The 13,456-nt window shown below is 44.2% G+C and overlaps 1 protein-coding gene across 1 annotated transcript in view; it reads left to right on the top strand.

The window, feature by feature from the left end:
- LOC124038564 (protein phosphatase 1H-like) overlaps nucleotides 1-13,456 on the top strand; it is a 53,603-nt gene that overhangs the window by 14,831 nt on the left and 25,316 nt on the right. The window contains exons 3-6 of the mRNA XM_046354591.1: nucleotides 3,915-4,274; nucleotides 9,689-9,801; nucleotides 9,879-9,963; nucleotides 10,455-10,573. Of these exons, the coding sequence (XP_046210547.1) occupies nucleotides 3,915-4,274; nucleotides 9,689-9,801; nucleotides 9,879-9,963; nucleotides 10,455-10,573 (677 nt within the window). The remainder of the gene's footprint in view (nucleotides 1-3,914; nucleotides 4,275-9,688; nucleotides 9,802-9,878; nucleotides 9,964-10,454; nucleotides 10,574-13,456) is intronic.

Below are 13,456 nucleotides of genomic sequence, written 5' to 3'. Positions count from 1 at the left end.
TCATGTCACCGAAGGAGAACGTTTAAAAATAAATTCAACCACAGCTTTGTTTCATCACTAAAGTGGAGAGAAACATCTGTCCGGTGGAGTTGACAAAACATATTGTGCATGTAATAAACAGTTACATGACGTACAGCATGGTCAATGAAGTTAACGTTTCCGACATTTTCGGATAACTGAACAACCATTGACTTAGAACACCGGAGAGTTACCACAAGTGGTGAAGAAAACAGGAGCTGCCTCCACTGTTCCAGTATCATTTCAACTTCAACATGATCAAATCACGTTTGCTTAGTCTAATAGTGACAACTAAATGATCCCAAAAACGATTTATTCCAATCAACGTAAACTATAGTGTGTGTGTGCTCGTAAGTTGAACCAAAAACTTGTAGAGAAACGCCAACGCCATCTTCGCTTTCATGTTGCTGAAATGGTCTATGACTCTGCCATACAGTACAGGCTTTTAGTTTCTGTTGTCCTAGGCTACCTGGTTAAAATGCTTGCTCCTTGTTGTTTACATACACTAAGTTGACTGTGCCTTTAAACAGCTTGGACAATTCCAGAAAATGATGTCATGGCTTTAGAAGCTTCTGATGGGCTAATTGATATCATTTGAGTCAGTTGGAGGTGTGTCTGTGGATGTATTTCAAGGCCTACCTTCGAACTCGGTGCCCCTTTGCTTGACATCATGGGAACATCAAAAGAAATCCGCCTCAGACCTCAGAAAAAAATGGTAGATCTCCACAAGTCTGGTTCATTATTGGAAGCAATTTACAAATGCTTGAAGGTACCACGTTCATCTGTACAAACAATAGTACGCAAGTATAAACACCATGGAACCACGCAGCCATCGTACTGCTCAGGAAGGAGACTCATTCTGTCTCCTAGAGATGAACGTAATTTGGTGTGAAAAGTGCAAATCAATCCCAGAACAACACCAAAGAACCTTGTGAAGATGCTGGAGGAAACAGGTACAAAAGTATCTATATCCACAGTAAAACAAGTCCTGTATTAAAAACCTCGTGACACTAGGGGGCACTATTTTCATATTTGGAAAAATAACGTTCCCAAAGTAAACGGGCTATTTCTCAGGACCAGATGCTAGAATATGCATATAATGACAGCTTAGGATAGAAAACACTCTAAAGTTTCCAAAAGTGTAAAAATATTGTCTGTGAGTATAACAGAACTGATATTGCAGGCGAAAGCCTGAGAAAAATCCAATCAGGAATTGACTCATGTTTTGAAAGCTCTGCGTTCCGATGTGTCCCTATTGAGCAGTGAATGGGCTATCAACCAGATTCCGTTTTCTACGTATTCCCCAAGGTGTCTACAGCATTTTGAAGTAGTTTCACGCCTTTATGTTGAAGAATGAGCGTAAACGACTACATTGCATAAGTGTCCGGCTGAGGGCTCTCAGAGTAATTCTTGCGTAATAGACATAGGTAGCTATTTTTCCTCCTGGTCTTACTGAAAATACAGCTGTCCCAGTTGATATATTATCGAATGGATATTTCACCTTGAGGATTGATTATAAACAACGTTTGCCATGTTTCTGTCGATATAATGGAGCTAATTTAGAATATTTTTTGGCGTCGTCGTGACCGTAATTTCCGGTCGAATTCTCAGCCAAACGTGAAGAACTAATGGAGCTACAAAAATAATACAAAGATCACACTTTTTGGGGAAATGTCCTCTGGTCTGATGAAACAAAAATAGAACTGTTTGGCAATAATGACTATCCTTATGTTTGGAGGAAAAAGGGGGAGGCTTGCAAGCCGAAGAATGCCATCCCAACCGTGAAGCACAGTCGTAGTCGTTTACGCAGCATCATGTTGTGGGGGTGCTTTGCTGCAGGAGGGACTGGTGCACTTCACAAAATAGATGGCATCAAGAGGGCAGAAAATTATGTGGAAAAATTGAAGCAACATCTCAAGACATCAGTCAATCATCATCAGTCAATCCAATAGAAAATTTGTGGGCAGAACTGAAAAAGCGTGTGCGAGAAAGGCGGCCTACAAACCTGACACAGTTACACCAGCTCTGTCAGGAGGAATGGACCAAAATTCACTTATTATGGGAAGCTTGTGGAAGGCTACCCAAAATGTTTGACCCAAGTTAAATTATTTAAAGGCAATGCTACCAAATACTAATTGAGTGCGTTAACTTCTGACCCACTGAGAATGTGATGAAATAAATAAAAGCTGAAATAAATCATTCTCTACTATTTTTCTGACATTTCACATTCTTAAAAAAAAGAAATGTCCCTCACTGTCAACTGCGTTTTATTTTCAGCAAACTTAACATGTGTACATATCTGTTGGAACATAAGATTCAACAACATAAACTAAACAAGTTCCACAGACATGTGTCTAACAGAAATGGAATAATGTGTCCCTGAACAAAGGGGGAGGGGGGGGGGGTGTCAAAATCAAAAGTAACAGTCAGTATCTGGTGAGGCCACAGCTGCATTAAGTACTGCAGTACATCTCCTCATCCTGGACTGCTCCAGATTTGCCAGTTCTTGCTGTGAGATGTTACCCCACTCTCAAGGCACCTGCAAGTTCTCTTCTGGGGGGAATGGCCCTCGCACTCACCCTCTGATCCAACAGGTCCCAGACTCGCTCAATGGGCTTGAGATCCAGGCTCTTTGCTGGCCATGGTAAAATACTGACATTCCTGTCTTGCAGGAAATCACGCACAGACCAAGCAGTATGGCTTTGTCATGCTGGAGGGTCATGACAGGATGAGCCTCCAGCATGACAAAGCCATACTGCTTGGTCTGTAGCCTTCCACAAGCTTCCCACAATAAGTTGGGTGAATTACTCCTGACAGAGCTGGTGTAACCTCCAAATTGATCCCGCTCCAGAGTACAGGCTTCGGTGGAACGCTCATTCCTTCTACGATAAATGTGAATCTGACCATCACCCGGGGTAAGACAAAACCGCGACTCGTCACTGAAGACTCGTGCTTTTACACCTGCATTGTTTGCTGTTTGGGGTTTTAGGCTGGGTTTCTGTACAGCACTTTGAGATATCAGCTGATGTACGAAGGGCTATATAAATAAATTTGATTTGATTTGAAGAGCAATTTTTGCCAGTCATTTCAGGTCCAGCGTCGCTGGGTTTGTGCCCATTGGCAACGTTGTTGCCGGTTTCCTTACAACAGGCCTACAAGCCCTCAGTCCAGCTTCTCTCAGCCTATTGCGGACAGTCTGAGCACTGATGAAGGGATTGTGCGTTCCTGGTGTATCTCGGGCAGTTGTTGTTGCCGTCCTGTACCTGTCCCGCAAGTGTGATTTTCCGATCCTGTACCGAACCTGTGCAAGTGTTGTTACACGTGGTCTGCCACTGCGAGGACGATCAGCTGTCCGTCCTGTCTCCCTGTCGCTCTGTCTTAGGCATCTCACAGTACGGACATTGCAATGTATTGCCCTGGCCACATCTGCAGTCATCATGCCTCCTTGCAGCATGCCCAAGGCACATTCACGCAGTTGAGCAGGGACCCTGGGCATCTTTCTTTTGGTATTTTTCGGAGTCAGTAGAAAGGCCTCTTTAGTGTCCTAAGTTTTCATAACTGTGACCTTAATTGCCTACAGTCTGTAAGCTATTAGCGTCTTAACGACCGTTCCACATGTGCATGTTCATTAATTGTTTATGGTTCATTGAACAAGCATGGGAAACAGTGTTTAAACCCTTTACAATGAAGATCTGTGAAGTTATTTGGATTTTTACAAATTTCCTATGAAAGACAGGATCTTGAAAAAGGGACGTTTCTTTTTTTGCTGAGTTATATATATATATATATATAACACAATTAGTCAAATTAACATATTTACGTTCTATTATTTCTCCTGTGTGTGTCTGTGCGTGCCATCTTTTGACATTACAAAATGTGTGCGTTTGTGTTTCCAGGATGCAGTGCCCGGACTGACCTTCCACTACTGGGGGCTGTTTGACGGCCATGCGGGCTCAGGGGCGGCGGTGGTGGCGTCTAAACTGCTCCAGCACCACATCATAGAACACCTCCGAGAGGTCCTGGATGTCCTGAGGAACCCGGCCCAGCTGGTCCCCATCATCCACGGGGAAGAGCCCAACAACCACAACCTCACCCCCAACACCCACAGGGGCATCACCAGGACCGCCTCACTGCGGGGGGCCGCAGGGGCACCCGGCTCCCCCAGTCACCCCCCTCCCACCAGGTTCTTCACAGAGAAGAAGGTCCATCATGAGAGCCTGGTGATGGGAGCCATAGAGAATGCGTTCAAAGAGATGGTGAGTTCATTGCCATGTTCAGTAGGTTAACATTGTGGATTGTTGCAGATAGAAAGGTCATGAATAGAGTTGATGTGATTCTCTGTTCTACATCTGAGACAGGCATGTCTGTTGTACATGATCTATTTCTATCTGAATGTTCCACTATGTTGTGCCCTGGTGAAGTCAGCCCTGGTCTGAAAGAACATACTGACCATCCTGCATTATTTACAGTATATAAGGGACACTGCAGCATCGATTTAATTACTGCACATTCATTGTAAGAGACATTGCAGCGCTCCCCTCATTCCCATCATTATCTGCTTAGCCGATATGCATTGATCAGCGGCATCTTGGCAATTACAGTTTTTTTTTCTGAAGATATGCAGTTGGCATAATGAGATCAACATTACTGGGCAGTGGGAATAGGACTAATAAGCATTGTCTAAATGCAGTTTTATTTTTTATTTCTAAGGATAACTGTCTGGTTGTTGTACATACTCTGCCTGTACAGTTGAAGTCTACATACACTTAGGTTGGAGTCATTATAACTCGTTTTTCAACCACTCCACACATTTGTTGTTAACAAACTATAGTTTTGGCAACTCTGTTAGGATATCTACTTCGTACATGACAAGTCATTTTTCCAACAATTGTTTTACAGACAGATTATCTCCCGCCCTGTAAAGACATGTACTGTGCCTTTTAAACAGCTTGGAAAATTCCAGAAAATGATGTCATGGCTTTAGAAGCTTCTGATAGGCTAATTGACATAATTTGAGTCAATTGGCGGTGTACCTGTGGATGTATTTCAAGGCCTACCTTCAAACTCAGTGCCTCTTTGCTTGACATCATGGGAAAATCAAAAGAAATCAGCCAAGACCTCAGGAAAAAAAATGGTAGACCTCCACAAGTCTGGTTCATCCTTGGGAGCAATTTCCAAACGCCTGAAGGTACCACGTTCATCTGTACAAACAATAGTACACAAGTCTAAACACCATGGGACCACGCAGCCGTCATACCGCTCAGGAAGGAGACGCATTCTGTCTCCTAGAGATGAACGTACTTTGGTGCGAAAATTGCAAATCCATCCCGGAACAACAGCAAAGGACCTTGTGAAGATGCTGGAGGAAACGGGTACAAAACTATCTATATCCACAGTAAAACGAGTCCTATATCGACATAACCTGAAAGGCCGCTCAGCAAGGAAGAAGCCACTACGCCAAAACGGCCATAAAAAAGCCAGACTACGGTTTGCAACTGCACATGGGGACAAAGATCGTACTTTTTGGAGAAATGTCCTCTGGTCTGATGAAACAAAAATGTAACTGTTTGACCATAATGACCATTGTTATGTTTGGAGGAAAAAGGTGGAGGCTTGCAAGCTGAAGAACACCACCCCAACTGTGAAGCATGGGGGTGGCAGCATCATGTTGTGGGGGTGCATTGCTGCAGGAGGGACTGGTGTACTTCATAAAATAGATGGCATCATGAGGAAGGAAAATTGTGGATATATTGAAACAACATCTCAAAACATCAGTCAGGAAGTTGATTCTTGGTCGCAAATGGTTATTCCCAATGGACAATGACCCCAAGCATACTTCTACAGTTGTGGCAAAATGGCATAAGGACAGTCAAGGCATTGGAGTGACCATCACAAAGCCCTGACCTCAATCCTATAGAAAATGCATGGCCAGAACTGATAATGCGTGTGTGAGCAAGGAGGCCTACAAACCTGACTCAGTTACACCAGCTCTGTCAGGAGGAATGGGCCAAAATTCACCCAACTTATTGTGGAAAGCTACCTGAAAAGTTTGACCCAAGTTACACTCAATTGCCTTTAAATTGTTTATGTTAACTTCTGACCCACTGGGAATGTGATGAAAGAAATTAATGCCGAAATAAATCACTCTCTACTATTATTCTGACATTTCACATTCTTAAAATAAAGTGGTGATCCTAACTGACATAAAACAGAGATTTTGTTTTTACAAGGATTAAATGTCAGGAATTGTGAAAAACTGAGTTTAAATGTATTTGGCTAAGGTGTATGTAAACATCCGACTTCAACTGTATGTCTGAAATAGATTAATGTGTCATCGCTCCAGGTTTGATTTGAATGAACTCGATCTTTAGCTGTGTCTGCTTTCCTCAGCAGCTCTTTGGCACTGAGAGTTGAGTGGCGTCTAACAGCTGTCTGCCAGTGATAACGCTGCGTTTAGCTTCGGTATGTTGTCGCCCCCCCCCCCCCTCCCAGTCTCTCTAATCCATTATCTGTGACTGTTCCTCAAATCAGCAGCATACGGTGCCAGTCAGTCCACAGCACCACGATTTGTGGACTTTTTCCCCTTCTAACCCGAAGGCCAAAAAGGTTTCAGTGCTGCTCACCATCTGGTTGTGGTGCTGGACACACAGCCAATCAAAAGAGTGTGGTCTTGACAGGCTTTTGGCCAATGAGGAGTCAGAAAGGTCATTGGTTATTAGCCTCGTTGCTCGTCTTGTTCTTGAGGATTCTGGCTTTGGCAAATTTTGGCACTCGCTAAATTCTGCTGTTGTGTTTCCTCTCTTCAGAGCTAAGAGAGTTCACCACCTGGTGTCTAGTCCACTGATACAATCCAAGTTTGAAATGTTGATCACTTAGAGTGCCAACTGCATTCTGGTCTCATCTGTTTCACACAACTCCTTACAATAACTCGCATAACTTCAGACAAACCTGAGTACTGCAGCAGAAGCTGTTGTTTTCCTCATCACCACTAGATGGCAGTGTGCGGCCATCCATTGAGTGAGTGAGTGCAATTTTCCAAGTCTAGTATTTACTGTCAAACCAAACTATCAACTGTAATAATGCACCATTTCCCATGCACCTGTGCACATTTGTGTCGATGCTTAACGATTGTTTTGTAATGAATGTGTGACGTACAAGGATTTAAGATTAAACGTCTATATATAAATGCACAATTTAATCAAAAAGCAGTTAACTGACGTGTCGATGCCGTTGAGTGTATGTCATGCAAATGTTTGCCTTTTGATCGAACAGCAGTCTGTTATAGAGTCAAAAACCTTCATGCTATTCCCCAATATATTCAGCTCATTCCTATACTTGATTTCATAGCGTGATAAAGCTATTCTCTGCCTCTCTCTCACTCTTCACTCTTTTTTTTCTCAGGCACAAGGCGTATCCGTATCCCTCTTCTCTCCCATCTTTTTGTTGTTGTTCCTCATCCCCATATGGCTCTCGTCTGGAGCTTTGCTCCCCATCTCTTCGTTAATCTTGCTTCTCATTTTTAATGAACCTCATTCTCAAGCGAAATCTGCCACTGATTTGGGTGATGGAGGTGCATAATTCAGACTAGTTTTACCCCTCCCTTATCTGGGATAACCACCAACCACTGGCTCTGATTTCTAGTTCTCAGGTTGACCTGAATCACGTCCACGGGCCGTTTCTGGAGGAGCCTAATAAACACGGAGATGTGTGAACATCAAAAGGAAACGTGGCTCACGATGACGACACTGTTTACATTGAGAAGGGCATAAATAACTGGGGGAGATCCGATTATTTTGGGGGGGGCATAGTCTCCCGCCCTGTAAAGACATGTACTGTGTATAGACCCTACTAAAGCTGCAGTCAAATGAACCTGCAGTAGGATGCAAACCAGTCCTGACTGTTGTCTTGCATTGACCTATTGACCTACAAGAGAGCTTGCGGTAAGCGTTTCACTGTATCATTTACACCCTGTATCCTGTGCACGTGACACATGAACTTTGATTACATTGCATCATAGTTCACTCGTCTTAGGGTGGCTAGGTGAGACAACTACATATATCCCAGTCAAAGTAAACAACAACAAAAATGTCCTCCATTAAATCGGCGCTAGTGAGACGAGACAAGTGCGAGTGTTAGTGCAAGATAGGCAAGGGTGTTAAAAACATTTTTTTGGGGGGGGGGGGGGTGTAGCTAGTTGTTTATGCAGACATTTTCAATTTTCATTCCTGAAGCCTTTCCTCCCGGCCGCCACAGGCGTTTGATAGCAGGATACATAGGTATGCACTGCTACACAGTCATAACTTACCCCTGCAGCCACAGCCGTATGATAGCAGGATACGTAGGTATGCACTGCTACAGAGTCATAACTTACCCTCGGTGAAGGACACGTTTTGTTCACTAAGTTCCCCCTCCCTAACACAAACACATTTCTGAGCAATGTGTTTCTCCTCCAAGGTGACAGCAGTGGTGGGGCCGGGGTGGAGGGTGCTGGGGTGTCACTAGGGCCTTGTTCCACAGAAGCACACACAGTGCGCTTCATCAGATAGTTGATAGCCAGCAGAAGAGCGCAAGGCAGAGTGCTCTAGCGTGAGTGTGTTTTCCACAGGGGACTACAAGCTAGGGACAGAGTAAATTAGCGGACATTATTTTGTCACTCTTAACATTGTGCTAGAGACTCATGACATTGCTATAACCCAAGATACACACATTTTTACTCATCACCTCCTTGTCTCGGCCTGTATTTATACAGCCACCGTCTCAGAGTAGGATTGTTGACCCTGATAGACGAGCGTCCTGCCCAGGGGGTGTACTTGTACATCAAGCTGCTTCATGCTACAGAAATATGAGATGGGGCCCACCGAGCCGGAGCCTTTCTTGCTGTGACAAGGCTACTTACTCTTTCACGACACTTTTACGATAGTTTTAGATAACAAAGGGTGAACTAGTGAGCGTCCATAATATATAGGTAGAGAACCATAGCTTGGTTGGTTCAACTTTTTATGTTAGCTTTTTGATGAATTCAGTAACAGATTAATTATTCATCTAATTAATATCATGGATTTTAAAAATAATTCCCTTGGTTTAGTTAGTGCTAAAATAATCGCCCTAATTAAGCCGGGTAGTAACGATTACTCCCTCAGACTTCACCTCGTCTTTAGGTTTCCATAGTTTAAAAAAAATCTCTCCTTGATGTATTCTGCTCATGTTATGTCCAATATGTTACTGTGGAAAGGATTTGAGTCCACAGCAGGTCTTTATGTGCTTTATTGTAGTGGGGGGGGGGGGGTGTTTCCTTTTATGATTGGTAGTGTATGTTTTCAAGTGTATTTAAGTGTTGTATGTGTTATTGTGACGTGTATATGTACACTGAGTGTACAAACCATTGGGAACACCTGCTCTTTCCGTGACATGGACTGATCAGGTGAATCCGTGTGCATCAAGAATTGTCCCCCACCAAGGAACATCCGAACAACTTGACACAACTGTGGGAAGCATTGGAGTCAACATGGCCCAGAATCCCTGTGGAAAGCTTTCGATACCTTGTAGAGTCACTGCCCCAACAAATTGAGGCTGTTCTGAGGGAAAAATGGGGTGGAACTCAATAGTGGGAAGGTGTTCCTAATGTTTTGTACTCTCAGTGTATATGTGTATTTATGTGTTTGGCTTTCAGGATGCCCAGATTGAGAGAGACAAGGCTGTGTTTAACGTCTCGGGAGGCTGTACTGCTCTGTGTGCGCTCTTTTTACTCGGAAAGCTCTACGTTGGAAATGCCGGGGACAGCAGGTGAGACACACAGATGCACACACTGAAGTAAACACTCAAACTGTTTGAATTAACACAGATTGCTTTGTCCTGCACAGAGCGATCATTATCCGAGGTGGAGAGGTAATCCCCATGTCTACAGAGTTCACACCCGAGTCAGAGAGGCAGCGCTTGCAGTTCCTGGTAAGAGGAGGAACTCAACAGACACTGTATCGCAATACATGACCTCCCCTCCCTGTTCAGACATTCACTATGCTTGACTTTCCTACCTGGTTTCTGCTGGTGGAATAACGCCCACAGTTGCTGGTAAGAGGAGGAACTCTACTACAACCCTCTGAATCACATTGAACCTGGGCTGTTCTCTGTCCCAGACCTGAGTTCAAATAGTATTTGAGATCATTTCAAATATTTTAGCTGGTCTTGATTGAGCTTGACTGGCACAATGGAACCAATAGACAAAAAAAAAACCACTTATCTTATCAGAGTAGAGAAAACGCTCAAACAATTTTAAAGATTTCAAATAGCATTTGAACCCAGGTCTGCTCAGTTACTCACTGACAGTTACTAAGCTCAGCTCGTTTGCCTGGTGTCTAGGCTGGTTTAATTGACTAGCGTGCTCAGGGGATAAGAAGACGATCTCTTCACACTCCTCTCTCTCCTCTTTCTATGTGAAGGCCTACATGCAGCCACACCTGTTAGGGGGAGAGTTTACACATCTGGAGTTCCCCAGACGAGTACAGAGGAAGGAGGTGGGGAAGAGGATGCTCTATAGGGACTTCACTATGTCTGGCTGGTGGGTATCCATCCATCTTATCTGTTTGATTTCTGCTACTCAAATAATGGTGGGCCTTGTTCCTCTCATTGTGATAAGTTACAGACAGGTGCTGCATTGAGGAATGTATCATACCCCCACCATTTTACCAGAATCATGAGATAATCCAGATTAGGCATCTCTGCATGATTTGTCATTGAAATTTCACATTATCACAATTTCATGAGCAACTACGCTCCGCTATTGAAATAATGTCCTTTGTCCGCAATCATTTTGTCTATCTGAACCCTCCCCATTCTTATCAACGCACTGAGTGCCAGCTGATTGACAGGACATGCTCTGATAGACTCAGACATTCGGTGTCGTCTGTGTGAATGACTGGGGCAGTTCAGCTCATCAGTGTTCCCTGGACAGAACTAGGGCCCATCAATGCGTCTTTGAGAGTGATAGCGGGACAGACCGAGATGGTGGTGGTGATTAAGGGGAGATTTATCAGCGCTGGCTCTTTCTCAATGCGGTTCTGTCTGTGCTGTTAAGATGTGCCGATGTAGGACAGGGCAGTGCTGCTCACTGAGTCCAGAACTCAGGAACAGAACTGATATCTGTGGTGCATTTTTAAGATTCCTTTACAGTGAAGTGGGCCTTTCTCAGAACTGGCCTCTAAGCGTACAGAGACAAATAGATGTGTGTGCGTGCTGTCATGCCCATTTGGGGCACAGGGACACAAGCCCCCTCAGAATTTTCCTGTAATACTACTAGCCACTTTCATGGTGTTGGTTTTAGCTAGCCCAGAAACACTGTAGGTTCCCAACCTCATAACTTGCTACCAAGAAGTAATTTCAAGTTAGAGTAGCTAGCTTTTCTAACTACAGTATATTAGCTGGCAAGTTTGATCGACTTTAGAAAAGCAAACAACAACTACAGTATGTAGTGGTTAACATGCAAACCACACCGCTCACGTCGCATGTGTCAACCGACATGCTCTGTGTCGCGCTCGCTCTCTGTGTCGCTCTCGCTCTCTGTGTCGCTCTCGCTCTCTGTGTCGCTCTCGCTCTCTGTGTCGCTCTCGCTCTCGCTCTCTGTGTCGCTCTCGCTCTCTGTGTCGCTCTCGCTCTCTGTGTCGCGCTCTCTGTGTCGCTCTCGCTCTCTGTGTCGCGCTCTCTCTCGCTCTGTGTCGCGCTCTCTCTCGCTCTGTGTCGCGCTCTCTCTCGCTCTGTGTCGCGCTCTCTCTCGCTCTGTGTCGCGCTCTCTCTCGCTCTGTGTCGCGCTCTCTCTCGCTCTGTGTCGCGCTCTCTCTCGCTCTGTGTCGCGCTCTCTCTCGCTCTGTGTCGCGCTCTCTCTCGCTCTGTCGCGCTCTCTCTCGCTCTGTCGCGCTCTCTCTCGCTCTGTCGCGCTCGCTCTCCTCTGTCGCGCTCGCTCTCGCTCTGTGTTGCTCTAGCTCTCGCTCTGTGTTGCTCTAGCTCTCGCTCTGTGTTGCTCTAGCTCTGTGTTGCTCTAGCTCTCTCACACACACACACACACACACACACACACACACACACACACACACACACACACACACACACACACACACACACACACACACACACACACACACACACACACACACACACACACACACCTACCTAGTTGGCAGTGAGCTGGGCTGTGAATTGACAGTGCAGATGGGAGGGTTGTTAAGCATGGGAGGCGGTGGCGTTTTAGGGTCGTGTTCAATTGATGGATGTTTAGCAGCGTGCATGTTCTACATGGTCAAACGCCCCAGTTGCCAGCCAGACACACCAGCCAGCAGTGAAGAAGCAAAGAGTGAAAAGAAAAAAAGAAAAGGAAGGTAAGAGAGAGTTAGAAGTCAGAGTACGGGTCTGGGCTGGGTGGAGAATGGGGAACAGTGATTCTGAGCTGGGTTAATTGACTGTTAGAAAAAGTATCTAGATCCTCTATGAGACTGTGGAAGGATCCAAATTGTGGATTTAAAAGAACAAGAATCGGCAGCATATAATGACACCTTTTGTTTTTAAGCCCCGAATTTCCAGCCCCTTGATATTATTGTTGGATCTGATTTTAATAGCCAACATTTCAATGGCCGTTTTAATATTGTCTGAGAAGGAGCCATTGACTATTTTGCACCTATACTTAACTTAAAATCCTTTTCGAAGTCAGCTATGAATACCAGGCCTGGTTTCATGGTGTTTTTATTGTTTCAAGTACTTGTTTTATTATCTCTATGTAAAAATAAAACTGTCTGGTTAGGATGAATAATATCTGACAATTTTTGCATCACAACACTGAAAGTAAGTATAAGGGGACTCTTCTTGCTGAGTACCTGATAGTTGACCATTTTTATAGGAGTGGTTAAAACATGTTAATAGTGGATCTTTGAGGAGATCAAAAAAAATGTTCCACATACAGTTGAAGTTTACATAGACCTTAGCCAAATTAATTTAAATTCAGTTTTTTTACAATCGCTGACATTTAATCCTAGTAACAATTCCCTGTCTTAGGTCAGTTAGGATCACCACTTTATTTTAAGAATGTGAAATGTCAGAATAATAGTAGAGAGAATGATTTCATTTCTTTCATCACATTCCCAGTGGGTCAGCATTGCCTTTACATTTTTGAACTTGGGTCAAATGTTTTGGGTAGCCTTCCACAATAAGTTGGGTGAATTTTGGCCCATTCCTCCTGACAGAGCTGGTGTAACTGAGTCAGGTTTGTAGGCCTCCTTGCTTGCAAACGCTTTTTCAGTTCTGCCCACAAATTGTCTATAGGATTGAGGTCAGGGCTTTGTGATGGCCACTCCAAAACCTTGACTTTGTTGTCCTTAAGCCATTTTGCAAAAACTTTGGAAGTATGCTTGGGGTCATTGTTCATTTGGAAGACCCATTTGCAACCAAGCTTTAACTT

The sequence above is a fragment of the Oncorhynchus gorbuscha genome, linkage group LG01, assembly GCF_021184085.1.
Source record: "Oncorhynchus gorbuscha isolate QuinsamMale2020 ecotype Even-year linkage group LG01, OgorEven_v1.0, whole genome shotgun sequence".
Lineage (NCBI taxonomy): Eukaryota > Metazoa > Chordata > Actinopteri > Salmoniformes > Salmonidae > Oncorhynchus > Oncorhynchus gorbuscha.
The sequence above is the reverse complement of the archived record's forward strand: the minus strand, read 5'-3'. Positions and strand labels throughout refer to the sequence as shown.